This window comes from the organism of the source record quoted next, unplaced genomic scaffold (assembly GCF_019419815.1).
Source record: "Pyrus x bretschneideri cultivar Hongxiangsu unplaced genomic scaffold, Pyrus_bretschneideri_v1 Contig47, whole genome shotgun sequence".
In the NCBI taxonomy this organism is placed as follows: Eukaryota; Viridiplantae; Streptophyta; class Magnoliopsida; order Rosales; family Rosaceae; genus Pyrus; species Pyrus x bretschneideri.
In genome coordinates this window covers 2647507-2663353 of record NW_025999784.1, presented here as the reverse complement: position 1 = coordinate 2663353, position 15847 = coordinate 2647507, and the positions used below count along the sequence as shown (strand labels likewise).

The 15847-nt window shown below is 35.3% G+C and overlaps 2 protein-coding genes across 2 annotated transcripts; one reads left to right on the top strand and one right to left on the bottom strand.

Annotated features, from left to right (window-relative positions):
- Nucleotides 1–5259: 5259 nt before the first annotated feature.
- On the top strand, nt 5260–11324 carry LOC103934987 (cationic amino acid transporter 2, vacuolar). Its single transcript, XM_009344754.3, has 14 exons — nt 5260–5830; nt 6735–6936; nt 7115–7199; nt 7350–7490; nt 7622–7740; nt 7826–7922; nt 8028–8200; nt 8278–8344; nt 8499–8657; nt 9058–9313; nt 9659–9767; nt 10006–10118; nt 10498–10573; nt 10896–11324. Exons 1-14 carry the CDS (start codon nt 5653–5655, stop codon nt 11050–11052), a joined length of 1932 nt encoding a protein of 643 aa, XP_009343029.2. The 5' UTR covers nt 5260–5652; the 3' UTR covers nt 11053–11324.
- A 725-nt stretch (nt 11325–12049) lies between these two features.
- Nucleotides 12050–15271, bottom strand: LOC103956262. Its single transcript, XM_048568089.1, has 4 exons — nt 15005–15271; nt 14332–14390; nt 12573–12656; nt 12050–12499 (listed from the first exon to the last, which is right to left on the bottom strand). The coding sequence occupies exons 1-4, from the start codon at nt 15207–15209 to the stop codon at nt 12260–12262; spliced, it is 588 nt and encodes a 195-aa protein (XP_048424046.1). The 5' UTR covers nt 15210–15271; the 3' UTR covers nt 12050–12259.
- Between the last annotated feature and the right edge of the window lie 576 nt (nt 15272–15847).

Here is a 15847-nt window from a genome sequence, read left to right as displayed (position 1 = left end):
ACTCCAACTTGATAATTATCATATGTCCAATCTGTCAGTTATTAAGTTTATCATAATAGATAGCGATGCCAATTAAAGTAAAATTACGATGAACTATTATTTCTCTTTTTCTCGACAGCAACAAGTTTTTCTTTAATTTAATATTAAGTCATCCATCAGAATATGAATTATTTGAGTTAGATTTTTGCCAGTAAACGCGCCGACGTCAGTTTCGTAAGGGGGATGATTGCAATTTACTATTTGCCCATTTCTTGACTTGAACTATACATTTAATACAATACATTACTTTATTTTACAAGTTGAGCGAGTGGAAATTTTGTCACCATCTCAATTGAATCTTGTGTGTACCATTCAATGTCAATAAACATTACTGTCAACAGTTTAGTCCCATACGCATCGATTGCTTATGGGTACCCATAACTTATTTTTTTAAGATAAATCAAGGGCTTGACAACGTTTCGATGGCCCGTCTATCGACATGTTAATTTTGTATCTGTGTCGAAAAAAAGGAACGAGGATCTTATCCAGATTCTCTTTGTAAAAATTTTGAGAGTTTTTTATCGTATTTGTTTATCGTACATTATGCAGTTAGTTTTAATCAAGTATTGTTTATATTCAATTTTAAATAAAAAATTTATAATAATTTCTGAAGCATTATATACGATGAACGAATACAATTAAAAGATTCTATAATCCTTATAAAGAGAACCCTCATTCGAGAAAAGTATAGATCATATCGTAATGCCATGATTAAGTTTTGATAATTTGCATATTTAGATTCGTTTCTCTTTTAAATTATGTCCACAAAAACTAAATCATCTTCCACAAAAATTCATGAAGAACATCATGAAGCCGTTCAAAAAGAATAAGTACAACTGATTTTATAATAGTTATCACTTATTTGTAAGTCCTTTTGGCATTGGATCCTATCTAGATCCATTTTGTGGGAATCATATGAATCCCACATTTTAGTAATTCATCGTATATCGTGCGATTAGAAATTATTTGACTTTTTTTTATTTAAAATTAAACACAAATAATATATTACGAAAATTGGTTGCACGATATACGATAAACGACTAGTATGTGGGGAACTCTAAGATCCCCACAAAGTGGATCCAAAGAGGATCCTCTTCCATTCCTTTTAACTCTCAAGCATGTGATCTATCCCTAAAACCCTCATCTGCTGACTCTAGCACTTGGCCTTGGGGTCACGCTAATATCGCTTGGTCTCTTCTTTTTATTTTTTTTCGTGTTTCTTTTCTACTTGTAGTCACTCTTTCGCAAGAGTTTTTTGTGATTGTGGATGCTCTCGCTTTTTCGAGGAGAGCCTTTGTGATAACTATGCCTACCGATCAAACTTGGATCTTTAAGCAACGTTATTGTTCATAGTTAAGGTTGGTTTTTGTTTTTGTTTTTTTTTGGCTTGTGTGCGTGACAAGGGACTATGAGAAGGAAGCTCGATATTTGTTGGAGGTGGTGTAATCCTGCCCTCGCAATGTTGTCACAGTGATTTTACTACTCGCAAAATTGTTTTCATTTTCATTGGTTAGATATGGGTCTCCGTGGTGATTGGAGAATAGTATTGTATTTATGATGAGTTTATCATTGTAAATTTGTGTGGTGTTTTTTTTGTCATGCGTGACACCTTAGTTACGTTCGACATGCCTACCCCATGTAGTGCTTATTAATTCTTTTTTGTGCCCATATTTTTTAATTTATTTGTACCGATTTTTGCTAAATGTACCCGTGCTAATTATATGTATTTATTTTATATTTTAAAATATATCAATAGTTATTTTTTAAATATGTTAATAATTAGGGAGCTTTATATATAAAGACAAAAACTTTCACTATATTTCAAATAACTCAACTAGTTTTTAAACATGTTAAGTAGAGACAAAAACATAAAAATAACAAAAGTTTAGCTCAAAAACATGGAAACAATGTTTTAAAATATCAATCATACCCCTAAGACTTTAAGGCTATTAATAAAAATCAATCCTCACAACTCCAACAAAATTAACATGTGTCATAAGCTCAATCTATCCTTGACTATTTTTGCAGAATCAATTTTGAAACTCTACGTAGAATCAGTTTGTATAATTTATTACTAGAATCAATTCAACTCGTCCTCGACCATTTTTACAGAATCGATTTAATCTGTCATCGACCATTTTTGCAAAATTAGTTCAACCAGTCTTCGACTGTTTTTGCATAATCAGTTTAACCCGTCTTCAACCATTTTTGCAGAATTAATTCAACCCGCCTTCGACCATTTTTGCATAATCACTTCAACCATTTTTCGACTATTCTTGCAGAATCAGTTCAACCCATCATTGACCATTTTTGCAGAATTACTTTAACACTTCCTCGATCATTTTTGCAGAATCACTTCAACTCGTCTTCAATTATTTTTGCAGAATTAGTTCAAACTGTCATCAACCATTTTTGTAGAATCAGTGCAACCCCGTCCTCTACCATTTTTGTAGAATCCCTTAAACCTATTCTCGACCATTTTTGCAGAATCACTTTAACCCGTCCTTGATTATTTTTACAGAATCAGTTTAACTCGTTTGCCCATTTTTTTTGCAGAATCAGTTGAACCCTTATTCGGTCTTTTTTTTTTTTGCAGAATCAGTTGAACCCGTTTGACCTTTTTTTGTAGAATCAGTTCAACCAGTCTTCGACCATTTTATGTAGAATCAGCTCAACTCATCTTTGACTATTATTGCAGAATCAGTTTCAAATTCATGTAGAATCAGTTTTGTATACTTTTTAGTAGAATTTTTTTTGTATAGTTTTAGTATAATTAGTTTGTATATTTTCAATAAAACTACATACATGCCATTAACCTAACCTGTTATCGACTATTTTTGCAAAATTAGTTTCAAATATATGTTAAATCAGTTTTGTATAATTTTTAAGTATAACCAATTTTGTATATTTTTGTAAACAAGTTTGACAACTGGCCTTCCACTTAACCTCCAGTAATGTTATTCTTACCATGTTTTTATACCACATTTATATATCACCTTATGTGATATATGATGTAGATAGTCACATCATTTAAATTATTCAGAATTTAATTTAAATTAAAAACATTTAATAAGCTAATAATTAAAAAAGAAGAAGCTGGAATTAAATGTTCTTACCATGTTTTTATACCACATTTATATACTACTTTATGTGGCATCTGATGTGGATAGTCACATCATTTAAATTATTCAGAATTTAATTTAAAATAAAAACATTTAATAAACTAGTAATTAAAAAAAAACTAGAATTAAATGATGATCGTGGCATGGAGTCTTCTCCTTCCTTCTTGCTTCTTCTTCCGTTTCTTCTTCCACGCCAGTTCTTTTGCGCCATTTTGTAGGCAAAATCATCCAAACTGAACGTGTATTAGGCTTGTAATTGGAATGTTGAATACATGAGTTTATTGCATTGTGATGTGCCTCTGAACTCTAATTTGAATGTTGAACTAGCAATGATCATTGGTTGTCCTTTGTGTTGCAGTTCATTCCGCTGCCTTCAGTTGCTGGTTTCTATTTGGCTCGATTTTTCACAAAGAAGACTGTTTCATCATACTTTGCTTTTGTTGTTCTTGGAAGCTTGATGATGACATGGTTTGTAATACAAGTGGGGTACAAAAGTACAAGAGAGGGTGGTAGTCTACACTAACATAAAAAAAACTACGGTGAAAAAAAATGGCGTGAAAGAATTGGTGTGGAAGAAGAAACGGGAGAAGAAGAACGGAGAAGGAAGGAGAAGACTCCTCGTATGCTACAATTACTATTTAATTCCAGTTTTTTTTTAATTATTGGTTTATTAAATGTTTTTAATTTAAATTAAATTATGATTAGTTTAAATGATGTAGCTATTCATATCAGTGCTACATAAAATGGTGTGGTATAAAAACATGGTAAAAATAACATTACTGCTTAATCTCGCTTAACAAATCCAACTCTTTTTTTATTTGAAATCCAACTCTTTTTGTATTGGAAATCCAACTATGTTCCATCAAAATAAAAATAAATAAAAAATCAAACACATACGATTCTTCATCAAAATTGTTTTTCTCCAAGCATGGTTCACTTCCCTCATCTCTACTAGGACTGAGCATTGGGTGGGTTGGCCTGTTTAAAAGCAACCCGTAAGCCGATAAATTATGCTCGAGTCATCATTCGACCAATCCATCACCGAGTGAACAATTTGTTACTTCGACTCACCCAACACAATTAGTTTTCGGTTTGGGTGGGCAGGTTAAAGAGGTGTTTGCGTTTGAAAATTTTGAATTTTGAAGAGCAATGATTGAAGGATTGACACCAATAAGGGAGATGAAAAATGTGATATAGTAAATGGCTGCTTACTTTTTGGAATATGAGTGATTCCACGTGGTAAGCATGAAAGTAAAGTGCAGCCGGCCTGGAGGGGTGATTTCGTTAGTTGAAATAATATTCATGATGTCATCAAATATGTGTAAAAAAAGTTGTTCCTCTTTGAAATAATTACAAAGTGTTATCTTAATTTAAAACTAACAAGAAGCCTTTAAGAGAAGAGATACTTATTTAAAAAAAAATGAGGATATTTTTTTAACCGTTAGATTTGGTTTTAATGAAATTCTGTGGTTGAAATTTTGTGTCATGTGATTTAATTTCAGTCATAGAATTTCATTAAAGTCAAATCTAATGATCAATAGGGAATAAAGATCCCTTCCCTTAAAAGACCTGAAACTAACATATGAGCACACACAAAGTGTGTGAATTTTTTTATTATTTTTGTTTTTAAAATAGAAGGAGAGAGGAAGGGAGAGATAAAGGATGTGGGACAGTGGGAGTGATAAATTTTTATTTTTTATTTTTTATAATTAGAGATATGTTAGGATCATACGTAGGTAAGACTTAAAAAAAAATGTAAAATTTAGTTGTGTGAAATTACATTTCTGTTTCATATTTTTTATTCATGTTCTGTTTTAATTAGAATGTTAAACTAATAATTTCTTAAAATTTTAATTGACAAAAAATATTTTATAAATTAGTAGAGATTAAATATTAAAAGTATACTTTACGTGTAATTTTTCCTAATAAATCCTCAAAGAAAAATAAAATCGCTCTCCAAATAGAATACGTGTGCCCTGCACACATTAATCCACCTCTTTCATATCCAATAGGATTGTAGGACCAAGAATGAATGAATACCCAAATTCCTGTTTATTTGGACCGATTCAATCCCCTATGCTAACCAAAAAAAGAAATATAAAATTAGAAAAAAACAGCAACTTTTGTGATATCATCAACAAACAGACCAACACACCCAAGGAGAAATAAAAAGGGAAGAAATCCTCCCTTTCTTTCCTTAATCTGCCAGCTTCCCTTTCGGTGCAAGGCTTTCAGAAATCTGTATCATATATTATGCATCTGGGAGTGTGCTGGCAGGTTGAATTTTACTGTACATAAATTTTCAATTTTTTTCCTCAAATTTTCAGATTAAACTGTAGAATTAACCCTTTAGGATCGAAATACCAATCGAAACAGAAAAACCCAGCTCGTAATCTTTGGTTTGGACAGGGAAAATTTGAAAAATCAGTGTGGGAGGATCAAAGTTTGGAGCTTTCTGGGAGGAAGTTGGGTTTTTTGTGGTGTTTGTTTGATGGGTTTATTGGTTGATTCAAAAGGGGAAGGGGGCGGCGGAGGAAGTGGAAGAAACGGCGGTTCATGGGGCGGCCGGCATAGTTTGATAAGGCGGAAACAGGTGGATTCTGTTCATGTGAAGTCAGGGGGTCATCAATTGGCCAAGGAGTTGACTGTTCCCCATCTTGTTGCAATTGGTAAAAGCTTGTTGCTTTCCCCCTCTTATATTTTTTCAGTCATATATTTTGATATCTGTTTTGTAATTTTAGATGAGATGATGATGCTGATGGAATATTCGGTTGTCTGCTATATTCATGTAATTTTGTCTGAATTTTCATCTTGCAGTTACATAATTTCCTCTCAACTTTATGGCTTTTTATCTACATAGGGCATGTTTGAGATTGCTTTTGTAGGAAATACTTATGGTCTTAAGTGCCTCTGCTAGAAGTATTATTTCATATTAACTTGTAGAAATTTTTATTAAAAATACAAGTGCTTCATGGAAAAGCAGTTTTAGGACCTAGAAGTGCTTTATGTGCTTCTTGCTAGAAGCAGTTCAAGTGTTTTCCAAAATTAATTTGCATTTTAACTAAGGTTTGGTTCCAAAATCATTTTATTTAAAAGCGCTTTTAGTCGTTTAAAAGCACTTGCGAGGCCAACATGTACTGCTTCATAATGCACTTTTAGGACCTAGAAGAGCTTTTAATTTTTTAATTTTATTTTTATCAATTATAGTAAAAAACGCTTTTGGTTGTTAGAATACACATTTAGCCAATTCATAAGCATTTCTAATCAGGCATATAATCTGTTGAGATTTTATCTTCGTGTGTTCGGTGCCTCACTTTAAATTTCAGGTTTATGGTATGTAAGATTCTCCTTGTAGCTGTGCACCCGTCATTGAAGAATTACTTACTACTAACCCTTTGCATAATAATATTGTCGATTAATATTCTTACTAGTTTCTACCTGATGGTTTCTTATTTTCTACATACAGCACATTTCGGTACTGAAATAATGAAACAGGCTACTTCTGTTTTTTTATCATGAATTATTTTGTCTTTCTCATATAATTAACCGTAGGTTATCATGCACTTTGATTAGGGGTTGGCTCAACGATTGGAGCAGGAGTCTATATTCTTGTTGGAACAGTTGCTAGAGAGCATTCTGGACCAGCACTAGCAATTTCCTTTCTAATAGCTGGAATTGCGGCAGCCCTTTCTGCATTTTGTTATGCTGAACTTGCAAGTCGGTGCCCTTCTGCAGGGAGTGCCTATCACTATACATATATATGCATTGGAGAAGGGTAATTTCTCATTCCTTCTTTGTCATTAAAGTGTTGAGCATAGCAATTGGAAAAGAAAAGGGAGAGTTACGTTATCATGCTTATTCAAAATACATGCTTGCACAGTTGTACCAAACTAATTACATTGAAAATTTTCTTGTACGTCAGTTAGTGATATTAAAACTATCATTGTTTGCAGTGTCGCTTGGTTAGTTGGTTGGGCTTTGATTCTAGAATATACAATTGGTGGCTCAGCTGTTGCTCGGGGCATATCACCTAATTTGGTACAGTTTTTAAAAATATCTACTTATGTATTCTGCAAGAAAGATTATAATGTCTGCTCGAATAAAAAAAGATCTTCCTGCATACTCTGACAATCTCTTAAGAGAAGTTGGGACATCTAACCTTAAATGGGTTTGTTTTTCTTTCTGAAGGCATTGCTTTTTGGAGGAGAGGACAGTCTGCCTGCTATTATAGCCCGGCAGCATATTCCTGCACTAGGTCTTGTGGTTGACCCATGTGCAGCAATTCTAGTATTTATTGTTACAGGGCTCTTGTGTGTGGGAATCAAGGAGGTATGCATATATCTCGTTTGTTTTCTTTTGTGTATCAGATCAATCCTTAAACTTGGCAAACGTAATTATTTCTTCTGTTTCATTAATATTCTCTCTTTTTTTTTCTTTAATGGAACACTCCATTTATGCAGAGTACAGTAGCACAAGGCATTGTGACGATAGCGAATGTATGTGCAATGATATTTGTTGTAGTAGCTGGTACTTATTTGGGTTTCAAGTCTGGCTGGACTGGATATGAACTTCCTACAGGGTATTTTTCATCCCTATTCCTATATCAACTCATGTAGTTTTCAAAAATAAATTTTGAGTTTCCTTCCAATTTATTCATGTAAAAGGTACTTTCCCTTTGGGGTGAATGGTATGCTTGCTGGGTCTGCAACTGTCTTCTTTGCGTACATTGGTTTTGATTCAGTTGCCAGCACTGCTGAAGAGGTAAACAGGTTCTTGTTATGTCATCCAAAATATCAATCTTACAAGTTTTGTGGAAATGTTTTAACTTGTGTAGAATCTGAATTATGCCTTCATGTTTTTCAAAAGGTGAAGAATCCTCAACGAGATTTGCCACTTGGTATTGGTGCTGCACTATCTATTTGCTGTGCGTTGTACATGTTGGTTTCGATGGTCATTGTTGGTTTAGTGCCTTATTATGCAATGGATCCTGATACACCAATTTCCAGTGCATTTGCTAGTCATGGGATGCAATGGGCAGCGTAAGTGAATAAATATTGTGGGGATTGCCTTTTCGTCTTTGGGCAACTAAGTTAAATTTCCTGCTTATGTTTTGAAGGTATGTGATAACTGTTGGAGCTGTTACTGCTCTCTGCTCAACATTGATGGGCTCTATTCTTCCTCAGGTATTATTTGATCTTTTTTAATATTCCATTTATCTCCTACTTTTCGAGATGCATCGTGTATTGTCTCAGGCTGTGTCAGCTTGTTTATTGTCCGTGAATCCCCCACCACACCTGTACTGTAACACTGATTAAGATATTTTCTTGTGTTTCTTAGCCACGAATCCTGATGGCCATGTCTAGAGATGGATTGCTGCCACCATTTTTTGCAGATATTAGTAAAAAAACTCAGGTTCCTGTCAAGAGTACAATAGCAACTGGGATTTGTTGTGCAGTCTTGGCCTTCTTCATGGATGTTTCACAGTTGGCAGGAATGGTAAGTTGACCTTCATGGAAAGGTCTGGCTTTGTTGTTGATAAGTTGTATAACTTATTTACTCTTTGTTATGCTAAAGGACATGCGAGTATTCTTACTGTAATGCTATAATTGTGGTTTACCAGACATTTGCTTTATAAGGGGGATTCCCACCGCATGTGAACTAGCCTTGAAGTTTTTTCTTTTATTTTCACAATAATTGATCCTTGATAATATTTATATCCTCTAACAAATTCTGATACCGTTGAGGATTTTATTTTGTGGTTCATGATAATGACTCAAGGAATTCAACTTAAGATGGAAATCCATGTGTTAACCCTTATTTAAGTTGACATCGACCTTTTTCTGTGATAGTGAATGTAAATGTGGAGACTGACTTAGATAGTACCTATGTTGTGCAGGTTAGTGTGGGTACACTTGTTGCATTCACTATGGTAGCAATATCTGTACTGATACTCAGATATGTTCCGCCAGATGAGGTGCCTATGCCTTCATCTCTTCGGGAGTCAATAGATTCAGTGTGGTTACGACATGGAAGGAATTCTCAAGAGATCAATGTTGAAGATCCTAAGACTAGTGTTACCAAACCTCTACTCGAGGAAGTGAATATCACGGTTGAACTTCCTCTGATAAAAAAGCAACTGCCTCTTATTAACTGTAAGTTCCTTATAGTCTTGTATTCTCACTTCATTATATATAGATACTGCAACAGTAGAAGGGTCATACAGAACCACACGAGCACACACACATACACCTAAATGTCCTATTATCGTAGTTATGTTGCCATAATCGAGAAACAACCTTATAAATAGTCTACATTCTCAGTCGGGCAAGAGAATATTTCCTTGTATCTATGCATGTCTATAAAGTATGTATGACAATGGGATATATGTGTCTTTATATTTGTGTCAGAAACAACCTTATATTCTGCATAGTTTCTGCTCTACTTTTCTGTTATGTGGCTGATTCTGAAATATGTTTTTGCTGTGTTAATTATTACAGACACACTAAGTGAAGCTAAAAGGCGTAAAATTGCTGGCTGGACCATAATGTTCACATGTGTCGGCGTGCTTCTCCTGACATATTCAGCTTCAGATTTGGCCATTCCCAGGTGGGTGAATTTCAGTCCTAGACTTAATTCTGAGAATGATATTTTTTTCTGGCTGCATTTGATTCATTTTTAGCCGCAAAAACAAAATCTAGATTCTAAAATTGATATGCCAAGATTTATGGTTTTGGTTATGATTTTTTTATTTATGTCAATATACTTTATGTTTTACTTTCTCTTGGTATATAGTTTAATTCTCTATTCATTAATTCAACAAAAATATTCTTGGTTTCAATTTCAGCTTTCTTCGCTATACATTTTGTGGAGGTGGCGGTATTCTTCTTTTGTTAGGTCTGATTGTACTCACATGTATTGATCAAGATGATGCACGACACACCTTTGGGCACACAGGAGGTATGCTCACTATTTTACAAATATCACTGAAAATGCAACCTTGTCCGCAAGCTGTAAATAGTGAACTTGTAAAGTGTATATTACTAGTACACACAAACACATACGTATAGATATCAGCTGTAGTCGATGTGGTCAGCTTTTCCTCGAAAGAGTAGCCCATGAGGCTGGTTCTCTAATTTGGTTACTGTAGGCTTAGCTAGCTAATAATTAAAACGTGTTTTCATTTGCCGTGATTAGAATATAAAGACCGATAATAAAGAAACTCAACAATTTCTTCATCTCGTGTTTAGTTGCGTTGGATTACATGGTTAGGTTATTGTTCATTGAGGAAAGTACTATTTGACTATTTAATAACAATGATTTATTGGTTTCCTTTCAGGTTTCTTATGCCCATTTGTCCCATTGCTACCTATCATCTGTATTCTCATCAACGTCTACCTACTGATAAATCTTGGGTAACTATCCAATTAAATAGTCCGTTCCATTTTAGTGTTAATTACGTTGTCCTTTTTGTTTCTCATGGCTTTTCACATTTAAAAAAAAAAAAAAAAATTATTTTTGTACTTTTTGTATCAAAGGGAAATCCTACATACCAGAAATGGTTCTTGTACTCTGGTCGCATAATATTATCAGAATTGAGATAATTCGTATTGTGTGTTCACCGGGAAAGCACTTTCAATATTATCAGAATTGATTTCTGCTGAATGCACTGTGGCTAATCCGTCGTCTGTAAATATTCTTTCCTTTAAAATTGTTGGTATATTGTTTTGTTTTCAGAGCGGACACCTGGGCGCGTGTTGCTGTATGGCTGCTAATAGGAGTGGTGGTTTACGTATTTTATGGCCGATCACACAGCTCATTGGAGGATGCAGTTTACGTGCCAGTAGCTCACGCTGATGAGATCTTTCGGAGCTCAGAAACTTATGTAGCGTAAGTTTGTACAGGAAATGGAAGTTGTACAGGAAATGCAAGAACGAACTTGGTCCATTATATCGTGTACTATGTCATCTGGCGATCGTGAAGTGTCCTCTACTGCGTGCTTTTGACTCCGATTATGTATTGTTGGTAATCTTGTTATAGCAAGGACTGAAATCAGTCCATTGTATAATAGCTTATTGTCTTCTTGATGCTGGACGTGTTCGTGCAATGTAAATAATGTGCAATAATGAAAGTTTCCACTCTCCTTCCTTAGGACAGAGGCTCGAATACATTACCTCTTCTCTCTGTTCTCGATTCGAGCAAGTTTTCGATACAAATTCCACCCAACCGAAAGAGAGTACCAGAAATCGTAGAGACATATTTCACATGACATGGTGCTTCAACCACTGTGGCTTAGAAGGCTCGACGTTTACCGCACACATCCATCCATCGTTTTTCTTATGCATGGAGATTAAGCCAATGCTACCCCTACCAATGTTGCTAAACGGTTAACTAGGTACAGTTAACCGTTAATAAACGGTTATGGGTATGAGTATATCTATTTATACAATTATCCAGCAGGTAAAGGCTTAAACGGTTATTGGTAAATAATTACGGTTACCCGCCCGCCATAACCGTCCATCCATAATACTGGAAATGGTTATTGTACTCTATGTTCAGTGTTTAATCTGCTGTCTGTAAATGTTCTTTCCTTGCACAATGCCATACATTGTTTCGTTTTCAGACCGGATGTGCTCCCTCCATGCACCTAAGGTCGGATTTAATGAAAAGTCGGACCCAAATATTGGCTCATATTCGGATTGTTCAAGCTCATTGGAACTCTGATACATTTGGCTAGGTTGTCCGATAGGTTCGATAAGAATATAACTCATGCAAAGAGGAGGATTTCGAACTTAGGTGCATGGAGAGAGCACATCCGCAATTCCCATTTTTAAGATATTTCTTCAGTCGGATATATAACTCATCCACGACAAATTAAGCAGTGAATAAGATGCAACGAAAGGGGTTTTATTTGATCTGGCTAAGCTCATTCAAATTCAACATATTCTTCTGTACCTACATACGACTGCCCATCAAGACACCCTCCTCTGAAAGGATGGTTATGCACCCCACATACAACCTCAAGTTTCCACTCATCTCCGGGACCAACGTTTACACCTTTCAATAAAAACGGGCAACCACACTTTTTCGTACCTGTGGCCTTAGGGCGCTTTCTCTTCCGATGATCTATATCTGCACTGAAGCTCATCGCTTGTTGGCCATCTGAATCTACGATTAGACTTCTTAGTATAGTATCCACTATGCTCACAGCAAAGATTAATTCTAGCTCGTCGTAATCTATTTTTTCCAGCAGCATCTGACCTCTTGATGACCACCCCCACACCACAACTCCGTCCTTGTACACGAATCCAATTGACCAATTCTTCTCGACTCTTGAATACCTGCCAAAAGTATGTATATTTGTTCTAATCAACCATACACCACCAATAAGTTACAACAAAACAGAACTTTTACCTCATCAGTGATGAATTCACTTGTGGTGTCCAAAAGGCTATCTATTGCAACACCACTGCTTGTTGTAGATGCATCATGTTGTAGCTGCAAAATACATTTTCGATAAAGTTTCAGTATTCAGCAGCTGATTGATGAAGTTAACTGCGAAAGTTTGGCCCGCAACCACCTGAATGTTATGTTACTCAGCCTACACATGCAGTAGAACAGCCGAACACATGTCTGGTTCAAGGTTTAGGGTTGGTTCTGGGTAGAATGTGGTTCTAAAAGTTCGGTATATGGAGTCTGAAACCCCAGGATATCTTCTCGGTTTGCTACTTACCAAAACAAACACTTATGTTCAGTAATTCAGCTAACCTTTCGGCTCTGCCATGCGGTAAGTGTAGAGAAAATTATTTGCGCCACATCATACATTATGTTGGAGACAATACATATCGGAAAGTATTTTTTCTTATTCTTTTTCATTTCTCATTTCTTTGATACAAAATGATTGAGATAAGTTAATAATCTTTAACATTGCTCAGAGGATAATAAAAAGAATTACATATATGAACTGATAAAAGAAATCATTCCAGGAAGGTTCTCGAGAGCCAACGTGAAAATTGCACCAAGTACAAAAATCAAAACGAAAGCTAATACTATTTTTCCAATGTACGTAAAACTGATTGCTGGTTTCAACACCCTCTTTGGAACATGTAACTTGGCAGAACGCTACAGAAAATCATAAACATATATTAATACAAGCCAAAAGGTCAACAATTGATAAAGAGAACGTTCAACTTAGAAATGGCAGAACGCTACCCTTAATCGCTTATTTGATTGTATGTCATCAAATATACCCTTTTAAAAATCATTTAAGATCGTACATTTCTTTTCGCGAAACAAAAACTTTAGTTTAGATGAAAAAGAAAACGTAACTATCACAAGTGCAAGTTTTCATTCCTCACATTACAAATAAGGTATTTTAAATTTTTACATGTGCACAAATGTAGATTACTTAATCATTTCAGACAAAAACTTCACCCCTATGAAGTATGAATACTGGTTGGTTAAAAGTGCATATGAACATATTTTCAAGACTACAACTTAAAAGAAACGACCACGACGGATCACCCTGCCTCACCATCATCCTCCCATCTAAAATAACTGAATAGTTTACTGAACTTAAACAACCTTTAATCCACAATTCCACCTCCCATCAAAACCCTTGCTATCCGAGACATGGCCTAGAAATCTAAGGTATAGACTAATCCTTTCTTTTATTATTTCCATCTCTTTACACAACAACGTACTGGGCTTAAGCTCAAGAGTCAAGACTATCACCAAGCTGCTTCAATGCACACTCTAATGTTTTCCTTCCTAATGAGCCCAAGAAACTGAGCTTCCAGACCGTGGATACTATCTAAAGTATATATCTAGTCTTGGTTTTAGACCCATTTTTCTTCCAAAAATCTATTTATAACCTAGAACGTTCCACAAGGTCATCCAATCAAGCCACTGACTTGTTAATTAACAACCTGAATTCGTATTATTAAAGTTTGATTTTTTTTGCAGACGTGGGCATAGCCCTATTGGCTCCCTGTGCACCTGAGTTTGAATTTAAAGTATAATATCGCTTGTATATACAAAAAAAGGTTGAATCTTTCCTTTCATAATCACTGTAAACAAATGTGCAGTCTGAACTCATCTATACAATAAACGCCAAACAGAATTCTTATTCACTTAACAGTTAACATACAGAAAGAGATGAATAAGATCATACCGTTACATCGGGAACTGGCATTGCCATTGGCCTCACAACCCCTTCTCCACCTCCAAACCCTGTACTCGAGCAAAGATAAAAAAAATCATTACAACCCACAATTTAATCATTTTTAACAAATACCCAAAAAATGAACTAAAATAAAGTGTAAATAGAAGCATTGGTATTGTATTGTAGCTTTGGCGCTGAATTAAACATCCAATTTTTAAATTTGACAAAATGCGGAGCATTGGTCCTTCACGCCAACTCGCGAGAATTTCTGTCAAAGTTGGCCCTCGGTGCAGTTCCCGATTTACTTCTTGAAAGAGGCTCATGTGCACTTCATTTACAAAAATTCTTACAAAGTTGGCATGAACCACTAATGCTACACATTTCGTTAAGTTCAGATACCTATACCGATTTTAATTGACTTCCAATTCAAAGACAAGTTAGAATCAGATTCCTACACCGGTTTTTGTGGATTTCAATTCAGAATATGAAAGACGAAAGCTACAATTAGGTCATAGTTCAGGAACCAACGCTCCAATTATCCTAAAGTTAAAAGGGTCAAGTGCACTTCATTGACGAAAGCTACAATTCGGTCATAGTTCAGGAACCAATGCTCCAATTTTCTCGAAAACACAAAAAGTAAAGAACTTGGAATTGAGTGATTGAAGAGAAGGGAGTGAGTTACCAGGTGAATCCAGCTGGGTAACGGTCTGTAACCGCCAGCCACCGCCGTAATCGACGAGGGCGGAGCTGGGGCCGAAACTGATGGGCTCCTCACCTTCTTTGACGGCTTCAATGTGCAGAGCAAGTGGGTCACCCGCACCCAATTTCTTGTTTATGAGTGAGACCGCGAATCCTGCTTCCGTCCCCATCGCGAACCGCCGTGTCATCCCTGAACTCTGACATTTCACCTCCAGAAACTATCAACCATTCACAAATTACAGTCAGATTCCCGTACAAATTCGATCGATCGGATCGGATGAGTGAGAGAGAGAGAGAGAGAGAGAGGGATTACCGGAGTAGGAGTAGGAGGTGAGTCGCCATGGAAATTCGATGATCAATAGTCAAAGGACTGAAGTAACCTTATTTATTCGACTTCGATTGGACTGGACTTTATGTTTGCAGGGAACTAATAAAAAGTTTTGGATGACAAGTGGTCAAAGACGTAAGTAAATAGTACTGGATTGACTTTTAGTTGTACAATATAATTTTTCGTTTAATTTTCGTAATTTTATTTATTACTTATGTTGCTTTGGCCATATTCACTTTATTAGTTATTAATTTTTTAGTTCTTTATTGTTTGTCTCTGAATTTATCTTTTTTCACACTTTACTCTCCTGAAACTAAATTGATATTTTTAATCTCTAAAATGTTTGATATGAGTTATTTTTATGCCCACCAAAAATTGATGTATCAAAGGTTGCATCACTTGATAAATTTTCTCAATAACACTCATAATATTATTTCAACATATATCAATATCTTTTGACATGTGTGCAATTTAGTTCGGTTGATGACAACGAACTCA